Source organism: Heteronotia binoei, chromosome 21 (genome assembly GCF_032191835.1).
Source record: "Heteronotia binoei isolate CCM8104 ecotype False Entrance Well chromosome 21, APGP_CSIRO_Hbin_v1, whole genome shotgun sequence".
In the NCBI taxonomy this organism is placed as follows: domain Eukaryota; kingdom Metazoa; phylum Chordata; class Lepidosauria; order Squamata; family Gekkonidae; genus Heteronotia; species Heteronotia binoei.
The window spans coordinates 2,600,353-2,615,718 of NC_083243.1; the positions used below are offsets into that span (position 1 = coordinate 2,600,353).

The 15,366-nt window shown below is 52.7% G+C and overlaps 1 protein-coding gene across 1 annotated transcript in view; it reads left to right on the plus strand.

Moving 5' to 3' along the window:
- The window catches only part of PRPF39 (pre-mRNA processing factor 39), a 61,065-nt gene extending 45,993 nt beyond the window's left edge, over positions 1 to 15,072 (plus strand). The window contains exons 10-14 of the mRNA XM_060261998.1: positions 1,378 to 1,646; positions 6,114 to 6,298; positions 6,727 to 6,801; positions 13,026 to 13,146; positions 14,346 to 15,072. Of these exons, the coding sequence (XP_060117981.1) occupies positions 1,378 to 1,646; positions 6,114 to 6,298; positions 6,727 to 6,801; positions 13,026 to 13,146; positions 14,346 to 14,402 (707 nt within the window). The 3' untranslated portion in view covers positions 14,403 to 15,072. The remainder of the gene's footprint in view (positions 1 to 1,377; positions 1,647 to 6,113; positions 6,299 to 6,726; positions 6,802 to 13,025; positions 13,147 to 14,345) is intronic.
- Positions 15,073 to 15,366: the final 294 nt, after the last annotated feature.

Consider the following 15,366-nt stretch of genomic DNA (forward strand, 5'->3'; position numbering starts at 1 on the left):
TGGACTCTTATTTGGGATAACCAGGTGTGATTCCCTACGCTTCCACTTGCATCTGCTGGAATGGCCTTGGGTCAGCCATTGCTCTTATAAGAGTTGTCCTTGAAAGGGCAGCTGCTCTGAGAGCCCTCTCAGCCCCACCCACCTCACAGGGTGGGTCTGTGGTGGGGGAGGAAGATAAAGGAGATTGTGACCGCTCTGAGACTCTGATTCAGAGAGAAGGGCAGGGTATAAACCCAGTTATCACCTTCTTCTTAAGTGTGCAAACTCTTATCTGTAAGAAGTAGGTTTGATTTCCCACTTGCAGCTGCTAGAATGGGTCAGCCATAGCTCTTGTAGGTGTTGTCCTTGAAAGGGCAGCTTCTGGGGAGAGCTCTCTCAGCCCCACCCACCTCACAGGGTGTCTCTTATGGGGGAGAAAAGTAAAGGAGATTGTGAGCCACTTTGAGACTTTGAAATTCAGAGAGGAGGCCAGGATATAAATCCAGTGTTTTTGTCATCATTTTATGACTTCATAGTAATATATAATGAAATAATTATACAACTCACAGCCTGGTTGCTAACAGGCCACGGACTGGTACCAATCCACGGTACGGGTTGGTTTGGGTAATTGAAGGGCTGTCCTATAGAGGAGTGTGTGGAATTGTATTCTGTGGTCCCTGAAGGTAGGACCAGAACCAATGGGTTGAAATTCAATCAAAAGAGTTTCCGGCTCAACATTAGGAAGAACGTCCTGACCGTTAGAGCGATTCCTCAGTGGAACAGGCTTCCTCCTTGGGAGATGGTGGGCTCTCCTTCCTTGGAGGTTTAGAAACAGCGGCTGGATGGCCATCTTCCAGCAATGAAGATCCTGTGAATTTAGGGGGAGGAGTTTGTGAGTTTCCTGCATTGTGCAGGGGGTTGGACTAGATGACCCCAGAGGTCCCTTCCAACTCTACGATTCTATGACCCCTGTTCTAGAACATCACACTAGCCAGCTACCATCACCTCTCTGTCACCTGGATGCAATTTTAGCTGTAAATTTCCCTGCAATTTCAGCTCCTTCAGTTGCTCGAACATGGCTGCTGGGTTCTAGCTTCAGATAGAGAGAGCTGATTCCGGAGGCTTATTCAGAGAGAGAGAAAGAGATGTTGAGAAGGCTCATTCAGAGAGAGAGATGTTGAGGACACCCCCCAACAGAGCTTTGGGCTGAAGGCATTTAGTTGTCTTAAGATATGCTAGAATGGTTGTCTGTGTTACTTCGCTTGGAATGCTGAGTGGGGCGACTTGGGGGATGTTGAAGGCACACTCTGGACTGCAGTGACTTCTGTGTTCCTGCCAGAAAACAACACAGCCTGGACATTGTCTCTCTCTCTCTCCCCCTCTCTCTGCCCCTTCCAGGGAATATCAATGAAGCCAGAAGAATCCTGAAGACTTTTGAGGAGAACGTTTCTGGGCTGGCCATGATCCGTTTGCGCCGAGTGAGCTTGGAGCGCAGGCATGGGAATCTGGAAGAGGCCGAGCACCTCCTGCAGGAGGCGGTGAGGAACTCCAAGTCGAGCTACGAAGCCTCCTTCTTTGCCGTGAAACTCGCGCGGCACCTCTTCAAGATCCAGAAGTCCCTGCTGAAGGCCCGCAAAGTGCTCGTGGAGGCCATCGACAGAGACAGGGTAGGTGGGCTGGGCGTCCCTCGTGGCCTCTTCCGAGAGGCTTCTCTGGCTGGCAACTGTGATGATCTGACCTGAATCTGCAATGCACGTTGCTGTGACATGGAGAGGCAAGTCCCTCTAATCTGACGTTGCCCTGACTGGCCTGGTTTCCAGGATGCCCCCCTCCCTACTCCCCACTCCCCCAGAGGCAGGACTCTCTGGGCGTGGCAAGAAGTTAACTCCTGTCTTTGGAAGCTGAATAGAGTGAGATCCAGTTTGGTGTAGTGCTTAAGTGTGCGATCTCTTCTCTGGGAGAACCGGGTTTGATTCCCCCTCCTCCACTTGAATGTGCTGGAATGGCCTGGGTCAGCCAGAGCTCTCTCAGAGCTGTCCTTGAAAGGGCAGCTTCTGGGAGAGCTCTCTCAGCCTCACCTACCTCTGTCTGTCTCCTGAGAGCCAGTTTGGTGTAGTGGTTAAGTGTGCGATCTCTTCTCTGGGAGAACCGGGTTTGATTCCCTGCTCCTCCACTTGCAGCTGCAGGAATGGCCTAGGGTCAGCCATAGCTGTCTCAGAGCTGTCCCTGAAAGGGCAGCTTATGGGAGAGCTCTCTCAGCCTCACCTACCTCTGTCTGTCTCCTGAGAGCCAGTTTGGTGTAGTGGTTAAGTGTGCGATCTCTTATCTGGGAGAACTGGGTTTGATTACCCGCTCCTCCACTTGCAGCTGTTGGAATAGCCGTGGGTCAGCCATAGCTCTCTTATCTGGGAGAAGCGGGTTTGATTCCCCACTCCTCCACTTCCACCTGCTGGAATGGCCTTGGGTCAGCAATAGCTCTCTTAAGTCAAGAGCTGTCCATATATTCTGAAGGAAATGAGGGCCAGAAACCTTTTTAAAAACAACAGAATATAATAATACCGATGGTAATGAAATTCCCAAGCTGCCAGGCTGGGGAATTGCTATAAGAACATAAGAGAAGCCATGTTGGATCAGGCCAGTGGCCCATCCATTCCAACACTGTGTGTCACACAGTGGCCAAAAAACCCTGTGCCATCAGGAGATCCACCAGTGGGGCCAGGACACGAGAAGTCCTCCCACTGTGCCCCTCCCAAGCACCAAGAAGGCAGAGCATCACTGCCCCAGACAGTTCCAACAATAAGCTGTGGCTAATAGCCACTGATGGACCTCTGCTCTAGATGTTTATCTAACCCCCTCTTGAAGGTGGCTATGCTTGTAGTCGCCACCACCTCCTGTGGCAGTGAATTCCACATGTTAATCACCCATTGGGTGAAGAAGTACCTCCTTTTATCCGTTCTAACCCAACTGCTCAGCAGTCAGGTTAGAACTGATTGCTATAATTGCTTCAAAACATTCCAGTTAAGATATCAAATTAAAAAGCTAAAAGAATGGCAAAATCGTTGGGGGGGAAGGTAAAGGAGATTGTGAGCCACTCGGAGACTCAGATTCAGGGAGAAGGGTGGGGTATAAATCTACAATTCTTCGTTATCTTCTATTAGGTTACACACCCCTTATGTAGCCAATCCTTCAAGAGCTTACAGTAGGCCCTGTTCTAAGAGCCCTCTAAGCTGTCAGAGGATTGGCTACATCAGGGGGCCGTGGCCTAATATGCAGAGGAGCTCCTGCTACAGAAAAGCCCTGGATTTATTCCATGGTAGGAGTGGGTGTCATACTAGTGATGCCACTGTGAAAGAGTGTGTTGGGATCCACTCTTCCAGTTTGGTGTAGTGGTTTGAGTGCGTACACCCTTATCTGGGAAAACCAGGTTTGATTCCCCACTCCTCCAGTTGCAGCTGCCTTTGTTCAGCCATAGCTCTGGCAGACATCCTTGAAAGGGCAGCTGCTGTGAGAGCCCTGTCAGCCCCACCCACCTCACAGGGCGTCTGTTGTGGGGGAGGAAGGGAAAGGAGATTGTGAGCCGCTCTGAGACTCTTCGGAGTGGAGGGCGGGATATAAATCCAACATCTTCATCTACCTCACAGGGTGTCTGTTGTGGGGGAGAAAGGTAAAGGAGATTGTGAGCCGCTCTGAGACTCTTTGGAGTGGAGGGCGGGATAGAAATCCAATATCTTCATCTACCTCACAGGGTGTCTGTTGTGGGGGAGAAAGGTAAAGGAGATTGTGAGCCGCTCTGAGACTCTTTGGAGTGGAGGGCGGGATATAAATCCAATATCTTCATCTACCTCACAGGGTGTCTCTTGTGGGGGAGGAAGGGAAAGGAGATTGTGAGCTGCTCTGAGACTCTTCGGAGTGGAGGGCGGGGATATAAATCCAATATCTTCATCTACCTCACAGGGTGTCTGTTGTGGGGGAGGAAGGGAAAAGAGATTGTGAGCCGCTCTGAGACTCTTCGGAGTGGAGGGTGGGATATAAATCCAATATCTTCATCTATCTCACAGGGTGTCTGTTGTGGGGGAGGAAGGGAAAGGAGATTGTGAGCCGCTCTGAGGCTCTTTGGAGTGGAGGGCGGGATATAAATCCAATATCTTCATCTACCTCACAGGGTGTCTGTTGTGGGGGAGGAAGGGAAAGGAGATTGTGAGCCGCTCTGAGACTCTTCGGAGTGGTGGGCGGGATATAAATCCAGTATCCTCCTTTTCTTGTTTCTTCACACTCAAAGGTCATCCGAGTCACAGGCAAGTAGATTGGGAGGAATTGCTAGTCCCTAGCGTGTGCCTGAGTGCCTTCCTCTCTCGCTTCCAGCAATTTTTGCAGTCAGGGTGTGGGTTCTGATTCTGCCCTGATCAAAACAGTGCTGACTGAGTGGGTAGACATGGGGGAAGATTTCCTCCCCCCCACACACACACACAGATTTCTTGCTGCCCTTGTGCATCTCTTCCTGGAGGAGGTGGTTGGTGGCTGGCTTTACTTTAATTGCGTTGGCAGGGAATAGGGCTTGCAAATCTGTATACAGATTTGTATATGTGTGCAGGTTGTACATGTTGCAGGTTGTATACAGGGGGAAGAGATTCATAGAATCATAGAGTTGGAAGGGACATTTAGGGTCATCTAGTCCAACCCCCTGCACAATGCAGGTAATCCACAGATACCTCCTCCTAAATTCACAGGATCTTCATTGCTGTCAGATGGCCATCTAGCCTCTGTTTCAAAACCTCCAAGGAAGGAGAGCCCACCACCTCCCGAGGAGGAAGCCTGTTCCACTGAGGAACCGCTCTAACGGTCAGGAAGTTCTTCCTAATGTTGAGCCAGAAACTCTTTTGATTTAATTTGAACCCACTGGTTCTGGTCCTACCTTCTGGGCCCACAGAAAAGAATTCCACGCCATCCTCTAAATGACAGCCCTTTGAGTACTTAAAGATGGTGATCCTATCACCTCTCAGCCACCTCCTCTCCAGGCTAAACATCCCCAGCTCCTTCAACCTTTCCTCATAGGACTTGGTCTCCAGACCCCTCACCATCTTCGCCGCCCTCCTCTGGACCCGTTCCAGCTTGTCTATATTCTTCTTAAAGTGTGGTCCCCAAAACTGAACACAAGACTCCAGGTGAGGTTTTACCAGAGCAGAGTAAAGCGATACCATCACAACATGTGATGTGGACACTAGACGTTTCTTGATACAGCCCAAAATTGCATTTGCCTTTTTAGCCACCACATCACACTGTTGACTCTAGTTCAGCGTATGGTCCACTAAGACCTTGAGATCCTTTTCGCACAGACTACTGCCAAGACAAGTCTCCCCCATCCTATAACCATGCATGGGATTTTCCCTACCGAATGCGGAACTTTTCATTTATCCCTGTTAAAATTCATGTGATTGGTTGTAGCCCAGTTTCCCAGCCTGTCGAGGTTCCTGTGACAGCCACTAGGGAAGCAGCCAGGCTTCATACAGACATTTCAGAATGTTTGGTATCCTACAGCGTACAGCGCAGATAACATTTGAAGGGACGGTGGCTCAGTGGTAGAGCATCTGCTTCGTCAGCAGAAGGTCCCAGGTTCAATCCCTCGAATCTCCAACTATAAAGGGTCCAGGCAAATAGGTGTGAAAAACTTCAGCTTGAGACCCTGGAGAGCCGCTGCCAGTCTGGAACTGACAAGAGTTTGGGGAGGGACGGTGGCTCAGTGGTAGAGCACCTGCTTGGTAAGCGGAAGGTCCCAGCTTCAATCCCCACCATCTCCAACTAAAAAGGGTCCAGGCAAATAGGTGTGAAAACCCTCAACTTGGGACCCTGGAGAACCGCTGCCAGTCTGAGTAGACAAGACTGACTTTGATGGACCCAGGGGGGTCTGATTCAGTAGAAGGCAGCTTCATAGGTTCACCCCCAGATTTTGCAGATGGTGGTTTGTCAGCCATTTCCTGCTTAAGGTGGGGGGGAGAGGGGTCTTCTGCTTCAAGCACTGTGGCCCCCCCCTTGCTACGGTCGTGGGGAAACTGGGTTAATATTGCAGTAAGGACACTTCTGTTGTTCTCGAAAGCAGCATACAGTCCAGATCTCTCTCTCTCTCTCTCTGGGTTTAGGATAACCCCAAACTGTATCTGAACTTGCTGGAAATGGAGTACAACGGAGACCTGAAGCAAAACGAAGAGCACATCACGGCCTGCTTTGACAAAGCCATTGGCGGAACGCTGCCCATCAAGATGAGGATCCTGTTTTCTCAGCGGAAAGTGGAGTTCCTTGAAGATTTTGGTCTGGATGTGAACAAGTGAGCTTTTATCCGGAGCTTATCCCAGCCTCTGTGATGTGGTTCAATGAAAGGGCAGGTCGCAAGGAACGTTTGGGATGTCTGGGGGAGAATTGGGGGGGGGGGTGTTCTCTGCTCAGGCCAGGAACCTGCCAGTCAGACTCTGTCGAAGGAAATGGGATTTTGGTGTCCTCTCTGGTAGAAGATTCCTCTACTGCGGAATGATCCACAAGCAATTTAAGGCTGGCGAGGTTTTCTTTATCCTCGCAAGCGGTGTGTTTCCCAGCGTTGGCCAGAGGTGCATGCTGTCCTGCTCCGTGGGACTTCTGAAAGTTTGGGGGGGGGGGCAGCGGGGAGACTGGAGTTAGGCCTGTGGCAGAAGCGACCTGCATTTCCAACCCCCAAAGTCTAATCTGAGAATGATGTTTTCTCTCTTTCACTTTGGACAGGCTTCTGGGTGCCTACGAAGAGCATCAGGCCCTTCTGAAGGAACAGGAGACTCTGAAAAGGAAAGCTGAAAATGGGTACGAGCTCTTGGCCCTTTAGCAGAATCACAGAATCCTAGAGGTGGAAGGGGCTTCCAGGGTCATCTAGTCCAACCCCCCCTGCACACTGCAGGAAACTCACAAACACCTCCCCTTCAATTCACAGGAGCAGAGACTCTGTGGTTGCTCCTTGAAGAGATTGTGGGGCTCTGAGGACCTCATTCTCACGGAGATGGTCTGCTTGGAGAGCCAGTCTGGTGTAGTGGTTAAGTGTGCAGACTCTTATCTGGGAGAGCCGGGTTGGATTCCCCACTCCTCCACTTGCACCTGCTGGAATGGCCTTGGGTCAGCCAGAGCTCTCCTATCTGGGAGAACCGGGTTTGATTCCCCACTCCTCCACTTGCAGCTGCTGGAATGGCCTTGGGTCAGCCAGAGCTCTCTTATCAGGGAGAACCGGGTTTGATTCCCCACTCCTCCACTCGCAGCTGCTGGAATGGCCTTGGGTCAGCCAGAGCTCTCCTATCTGGGAGAACCGGGTTTGATTCCCCACTTCTCCACTTGCAGCTGCTGGAATGGCCTTGGGTCAGCCAGAGCTCTCTTATCTGGGAGAACCGGGTTTGATTCCCCACTCCTCCACTTGCACCTGCTGGAATGGCCTTGGGTCAGCCAGAGCTCTCTTATCTGGGAGAACCGGGTTTGATTCCCCACTCCTCCACTTGCACCTGCTGGAATGGCCTTGGGTCAGCCAGAGTTCTCTTATCTGGGAGAACTGGGTTTGATTCCCCACTCCTCCCCTTGCACCTGCTGGAATGGCCATGGGTCAGCCAAAGCTCTCTTATTTGGGAGAACTGGGTTTGATTCCCCACTCCTCCCCTTGCACCTGCTGGAATGGCCTTGGGCCAGCCAGAGCTCTCTTCTCTGGGAGAACCAGGTTTGATTCCCCCCTCCTTCATTTGCAGCTGCTGGAATGGCCTTGGGTCAGCCATAGTTCTCTTATCTGGGAGAACTGGGTTTGATTCCCCACTCCTCCATTTGCAGCTGCTGGAATGGCCTTGGGTCAGCCAGAGCTCTCTTATCTGGGAGAACTGGGTTTGATTCCCCACTCCTCCACTTGCACCTGCTGGAATGGCCTTGGGCCAGCCAGAGCTCTCTTCTCTGGGAGAACCAGGTTTGATTCCCCCCTCCTTCATTTGCAGCTGCTGGAATGGCCTTGGGTCAGCCATAGTTCTCTTATCTGGGAGAACTGGGTTTGATTCCCCACTCCTCCATTTGCAGCTGCTGGAATGGCCTTGGGTCAGCCAGAGCTCTCTTATCTGGGAGAACCGGGTTTGATTCCCCACTCCTCCACTTGCAGCTGCTGGAATGGCCTTGGGTCAGCCATAGTTCTCTTATCTGGGAGAACCGGGTTTGATTCCCCACTCCTCCACTTGCAGCTGCTGGAATGGCCTTGGGTCAGCTAGAGCTCTGTTATCTGGGAGAACCGGGTTTGATTCCCCACTCCTCCACTTGCACCTGCTGAAATGGCCTTGGGTCAGCCATAGCTCTCTTATTTGGGAGAACTGGGTTTGATTCCCCACTCCTCCCCTTGCACCTGCTGGAATGGCCTTGGGTCAGCCAGAGCTCTCTTATCTGGGAGAACCGGGTTTGATTCCCCACTCCTCCCCTTGCACCTGCTGGAATGGCCATGGGTCAGCCAAAGCTCTCTTATCTGGGAGAACTGGGTTTGATTCCCCACTCCTCCACTTGCACCTGCTGAAATGGCCTTGGGTCAGCCATAGCTCTCTTATTTGGGAGAACTGGGTTTGATTCCCCACTCCTGCACTTGCAGCTGCTGGAATGGCCTTGGGTCAGCCAGAGCTCTCTTATCTGGGAGAACCGGGCTTGATTCCCCACTCCTCCACTTGCAGCTGCTGGAATGGCCTTGGGTCAGCCAGAGCTCCCTTATCTGGGAGAACCGGGTTTGATTCCCCACTCCTCCGCTTGCAGCTGCTGGAATGGCCTTGGGTCAGCCAGAGCTCTCTTATCTAGGAGAACCAGGTTTGATTCCCCTCTCCTCCACTTGCAGTTGGTGGAATGGTTTTGGGTCAGCCACAGCTCTCTTATCTGGGAGAACCGGGTTTGATTCCCCACTCCTCCACTGGCAGCTGCTAGCATGGTCTTGGGTCAGCCAGAGCTCTCTTATCTGGGAGAACCGGATTTGATTCCCCACTCCTCCACTTGCAGCTGCTGGAATGGCCTTGGGTCAGCCAGAGCTCTCTTATCTGGGAGAACCAGGTTTGATTCCCCTCTCCTCCACTTGCAGCTGCTTTAATGGCCTTGGGTCAGCCAGAGCTCTCTTATCTGGGAGAACCGGGTTTGATTCCCCACTCCTCCACCTGCAGCTGCTGGAATGGCCTTGGGTCAACCAGAGCTCTCTTATCTGGGAGAACCGGGTTTGATTCCCCACGCCTCCACTTGCAGCTGCTGGAATGGCCTTGGGCCAGCCAGAGCTCTCTTATCTGGGAGAACCAGGTTTGATTCCCAGCTCCTCCACTTGCAGTTGCTGGAATGGTCTTGGGTCAGCCACAGCTCTCTTATCTGGGAGAACCGGGTTTGATTCCCCACTCCTCCACCTGCACCTGCTAGAATGGAATGGCCTTGCGTCAGCCATAGTTCTGTTATCTGGGAGAACTGGGTTTGATTCCCCACTCCTCCACCTGCACCTGCTGGAATGGCCTTGGGCCAGCTAGAGCTCTCTTATCTGGGAGAACCGGGTTTGATTCCCCACTCCTCCACCTGCACCTGCTGGAATGGCCTCGGGTCAGCCAGAGCTCTCTTCTCTGGGAGAACTGGGTTTGATTCCCCACTCCTCCACTTGTACTTGCTGGAATGGCCTTGGGCCAGCCAGAGCTCTCTTCTCTGGGAGAACCAGGTTTGATTCCCCACTCCTCCACCTGCACCTGCTGGAATGGCCTTGGGTCAGCTACAGCTCTCTTATCTGGGAGAACCGGGTTTGATTCCCCACTCCTCCACTTGCACCTGCTGGAATGGCTTTGGGCCAGGCAGAGCTCTCTTCTCTGGGAGAACCAGGTTTGATTCCCCACTCCTCCACCTGCACCTGCTGGAATGGCCTTGGGTCAGCTAGAGCTCTGTTATCTGGGAGAACCGGGTTTGATTCGCCACTCCTCCACCTGCACCTGCTGGAATGGCCTTGGGCCAGCCAGAGCTCTCTTCTCTGGGAGAACCAGGTTTGATTCCCCCCTCCTTCATTTGCAGCTGCTGGAATGGCCTTGGGTCAGCCATAGTTCTCTTATCTGGGAGAACTGGGTTTATTCCCCACTCCTCCATTTGCAGCTGCTGGAATGGCCTTGGGCCAGCCAGAGCTCTCTTCTCTGGGAGAACCAGGTTTGATTCCCCACTCCTCCACTTGCAGCTGCTGGAATGGCCTTGGGTCAGCCATAGTTCTCTTATCTGGGAGAACCGGGTTTGATTCCCCACTCCTCCACTTGCAGCTGCTGGAATGGCCTTGGGTCAGCCATAGTTCTCTTATCTGGGAGAACCGGGTTTGATTCCCCACTCCTCCATTTGCAGCTGCTGGAATGGCCTTGGGTCAGCCATAGTTCTCTTATCTGGGAGAACCGGGTTTGATTCCCCACTCCTCCACTTGCAGCTGCTGGAATGGCCTTGGGTCAGCCATAGTTCTCTTATCTGGGAGAACCGGGTTTGATTCCCCACTCCTCCACTTGCAGCTGCTGCAATGGCCTTGGGTCAGCCAGAGCTCCCTTATCTGGGAGAACCGGGTTTGATTCCCCACTCCTCCACTTGCAGCTGCTGGAATGGCCTTGGGTCAGCCAGAGCTCTCTTATCTGGGAGAACCGGGTTTGATTCCCCACTCCTCCACTTGCACCTGCTGGAATGGCCTTGGGTCAGCCAGAGCTCTCTTATCGGGGAGAACCAGGCTTGATTCCCCACTCCTCCACTTGCAGCTGCTGGAAAGGCCTTGGGTCAGCCAGAGCTCTCTTATCGGGGAGAACCAGGCTTGATTCCCCACTCCTCCACTTGCACCTGCTGGAATGGCCTTGGGTCAGCCAGAGCTCTCTTATCTGGGAGAACCGGGTTTGATTCCCCACTCCTCCACTTGCACCTGCTGGAATGGCCTTGGGTCAGCCAGAGCTCTCTTATCGGGGAGAACCAGGCTTGATTCCCCACTCCTCCACTTGCAGCTGCTGGAAAGGCCTTGGGTCAGCCAGAGCTCTCTTATCTGGGAGAACCGGATTTGATTCCCCACTCCTCCACTTGCACCTGCTGGAATGGCCTTGGGTCAGCCAGAGCTCTCTTATCTGGGAGAACCGGGTTTGATTCCCCACTCCTCCACTTGCACCTGCTGGAATGACCTTGGGTCAGCCAGAGCTCTCTTATCTGGGAGGACCGGGTTTGATTCCCCACTCCTCCACTTGCACCTGCTGGAATGGCCTTGGGTCAGCCAGAGCTCTCTTATCTGAGAGAACCGGGTTTGATTCCCCACTCCTCCACTTGCACCTGCTGGAATGGCCTTGGGTCAGCCAGAGCTCTCTCATCTGGGAGAACCGGGTTTGATTCCCCACTCCTCCACTTGCACCTGCTGGAATGGCCTTAGGGCAGCCATAGCTCTCTTATCTGGGAGAACCGGGTTTGATTCCCCACTCCTCCCCTTGCAGCTGCTGGAATGGCCTTGGGTCAGCCATAGCTCTCTTATCTGGGAGAACCGGGTTTGATTCCCCACTCCTCCACTTGCACCTGCTGGAATGGCCTTAGGGCAGCCATAGCTCTCTTATCTGGGAGAACCGGGTTTGATTCCCCACTCCTCCACTTGCACCTGCTGGAATGGCCTTGGGTCAGCCATAGCTCTCTTATCTGGGAGAACCGGGTTTGATTCCCCACTCCTCCACTTGCACCTGCTGGAATGGCCTTGGGTCAGCCAGAGCTCTCTTATCTGGGAGAACCGGGTTTGATTCCCCACTCCTCCACTTGCACCTGCTGGAATGGCCTTGGGTCAGCCAGAGCTCTGGCAGAGGTTGTCCTTGAAAGGGCAGCTTTTGTCAGAGCTCTCTCAGCCACACCCTCCTCACAGGGTGTCTGTTGTGAGGGAGGAAAGTAAAGGAGATTGTGAGCCGCTCTGAGACTCCTTGGAGTCTTCTGGCATTCTAAACCACTGCCTACCTGCTATGTGTAGCTCTACCCACTGTACCTGATTCCTTGTCTGATTAAGTAGCACACGAAAGCTTACGTTCTGAATAAAACTTCGTTGGTCTTCAAGGTGCACTTCCTTTCTACTTTGTTCTACTGCTTCAGACCAACGGCTGCCCACTTGGATCTACCCTCCTGCTGTAGTCTTTGCAGGCTTCTGTGCAGGTTGGGTCCCAGCTGGCCCAGTGGGTTTCCTGGCTTCCTTCCCCAAAGAGCAATAGGAGGTAGCCCGTCATGCACTTTGTTTCCCCACCGGTTCCAGGGAGGTGGCGCTCAGATGGCCTGTGTTGCTGCTTGTTGTCTCATGGCGCAAGCCACCATTCCAACCGCTTGAGAAGACCTGAGGGTGGCTTGCAAGCGAAGCTCTCTGTGCAAACACCCAGCTGGCAGGTGCTGTTTGCATCTGAGGGACTGGGCTCACCTGAGTGGAAAGGCTGTTCTAAGGAAAACTCCACCTCGTGGGCTTTGATACGTGGTTCCTCAAAGTAGATGATGAAGATGAGAGCGGCTCACAATCTCCTTTATCTTCCACCCAGCTTCTGGGGCTCTCCCAGAAGCTGCCCTTTCAAGGACAACTGTGAGAGCTCTGGCTGACCCAAGGCCATTCCAGCAGGTGCAAGTGGAGAAGTGGGGAATCAAGCCCGGTTCTCCCAGATAAGAGTCTGTGCACTGAAGTGCTACACCAAACTGGCTCTCAGGTCCACCCTGTGAGGTGGGTGGGGCTGAGAAAGCTCTCCCAGAAGCTGCCCTTTCAAGGACAACTGTGCAAGAGCTATGGCTGACCCAAGGCCATTCCAGCAGGTGCAAGTGGAGGAGTGCGGAATCAAACCCGGTTCTCCCAGATAAGCATCCGCACACTTAACCACTACACCAAAGGTAATTTCAAAGAGTATCCCAAACGCAGCATTCTGTGGCTGTGTCCAGCTTCTGGCCTGTTCCTCAGTCCTCTCCCGCCATGCTGTGAGAACCAGACTCTGGGCCCAAGCATCTTGGGTATGCTGTGCAGCAAACGGGCTCCCAGCCCTGCCAGGTAATAGCCCGTGCGTTTCATCTTGCAGCTGCGAGGAGCCGGACGAGAAGAGAGGCCACATGGAAGAGGCAGCTCTTGCAGCGGGGCAGATGACGGACGGAGAGCTGCAAGCCAGTCAAGCGGCCTACAATTACAACGCCTGGTACCAGGTGAGTGGGCATCTCTGCCTGCTGAACTGCAAAGAACGGTGGTGGGAACCAGCTGCCCTGTAGACACAAGCCCCTGTCCAGTGCAGCCGCAGGCTGTTACAGTGGCTCCTTCTGCAGGATTAAGGATTACGTGGTGGGAGGGGAGCATATCTGCCTTTTGGAAGAGCCACTTTCTTGAGGCAGCTCTTCAGCTTTTGCACGCCAGCACACACAGCCCCGTGGCGCAGAGGGCTAAAGCGGCAGTACTGAGCTCTCTGCTCACGATTGGAGTTAGGTCCCAGCAGAAGCTGGGTTCGGGTAGCCGGCTCAAGGTTGACTCAGCCTTCCATCCGGTTGAGGTCGGTCAAATGAGGACCCAGCTTGCTGGGGGGGGGGGGGGAAGTGTAGATGACTGGGGAAAGCAAGAGAGGGACAGTGGCTCAGTGGTAGAGCATCTGCTTGGTAAGCAGAAGGTTCCAGGTTCAATCCCCGGCATCTCCAACTAAAAAAGGGTCCAGGCAAGTAGAGGCGAAAAACCTCAGCTTGGGACCCTGGAGAGCTGCTGCCAGTCTGAGGAGACAAGACTCACTTTGATGGACCCAGGGTCTGATTCAGTAGAAGGAAGCTTCATATGTAGGGGAGGGATGGTGGCTCAGTGGTAGAGCATCTGCTTGGTAAGCAGAAGGTTCCAGGTTCAATCCCCACTGGCATCTCCAACTAAAAAAGGGTCCAGGCAAGTAGACGCGAAAAACCTCAGCTTGAGACTCCGGAGAGCTGTTGCCAGACTGAGTAGACAAGACTGACTTTGATGGACCCAGGGTCTGATTTAGTATAAAGCAGCTTCATAGAGCAGCCAAACATGTTTTGGGGAGGGACGGCTCAGTGGCAGAGCATCTGCTTGGTAAGCAGAAGGTCCCAGGTTCAATCCCCGGCATCTCCAACTAGAAAGGGTCCAGGCAAGGAGGCATGAAAAGACCCTGGAAAGCTGCTGCCAGTCTGAGTAGACAATACTGACTTTGATGGACCAAGGGGGGTCTGATTCAGTTTAAGGCAGCTTCATATGTTCACCCCGTAAAAAAGTCTGCCATGAGAACGTCGGGACGCGACGTCACCCCAGAGTCAGAAACAACCGGTGCTTGCGCAGGGGACAACCTTTTCCTTTTTACTGGGCCGGGCCTGTGTGCATTTGCTAACATTTCCTCCTCTCACCTTCCTTCTAGTACAACTACCCAAATGCATGGAACTACGGGCAATATTATCAGTCGTCCTCAACCTGAGCAGAAGAAATGGGCCACGGAAGTAATGAAAACAAACACCATAAGGGATGTGAACCACACTTTCTCGTGATCCTTCTGTCTCCCTTGCATGTGCAATGAGCTGATGTTCACAGGGTACATGTGGCAAAACTTTGTGTGTTAATTGGTATCTTGCTGTACACTTAGTTGACGAGAACCTCAACCCTTTCCCACCCCAAGTTTATACAGAGAAATATGCTGCGTTCATGTCCTGTTGGGAATTTGGAGCAGCAAGTTCATAACATTTTTTTATAAAGCCTTGGCCAAAGCTTGTCCCAGTGGGGATGGGGGGAGAGACGCCGTGGCCCCAGGCTCGTGTGCCCTCCGTGATGCTCTTCTCACATTTCCCCTCCCCACAGAGGTGTCTGCAAACACTTCCAAGGCGCCCTTCCTTTTGCATATTTGGCTGGCTCCATCAGTTGACAGTAGCCACAACGGAAAGCTGTGAGTTATTTTTTTTTCTCAAAGAAGGCATGAAAAGGGTTGAGCCATGAAATGTTGTCAGGAATCCCTCCAAATTAAAATGAAATGAAGTGTGTTGAAACCATGCCATGTTCGGGGTGGATTTTGTATTGAATTTTCATTGTACAAGTTTAGAGATTTGTTTGATTAAAGTGTCTTTTTTTTTAATAAAACCATACTGTGTAAGCTGCCGGCGCTGCAGATGTTGTTCTTTCTTGGGGAGCAAAGGAAATGTTAGCCTCTCTGGATTATCATTTGTACCTTCAGTGCCCCCGCTTGCGGCAGTCACCTGTAGAAATGAGCATTCCTCCCCACCCACATTCCCTTTTCTGCCCCCTTCTCATCTTTGTACTTCGCCTCCTTCCCCACATCGCTTCTCCAGCTGCCTTTCAAGGGGAGGAATGGCTGCCCCACCCAGTCTGCCCCAGGAGGTGGCGGCGGCTACAAGCATGGCCAGCTTCAAGAGGGGATTGGATCAACATCT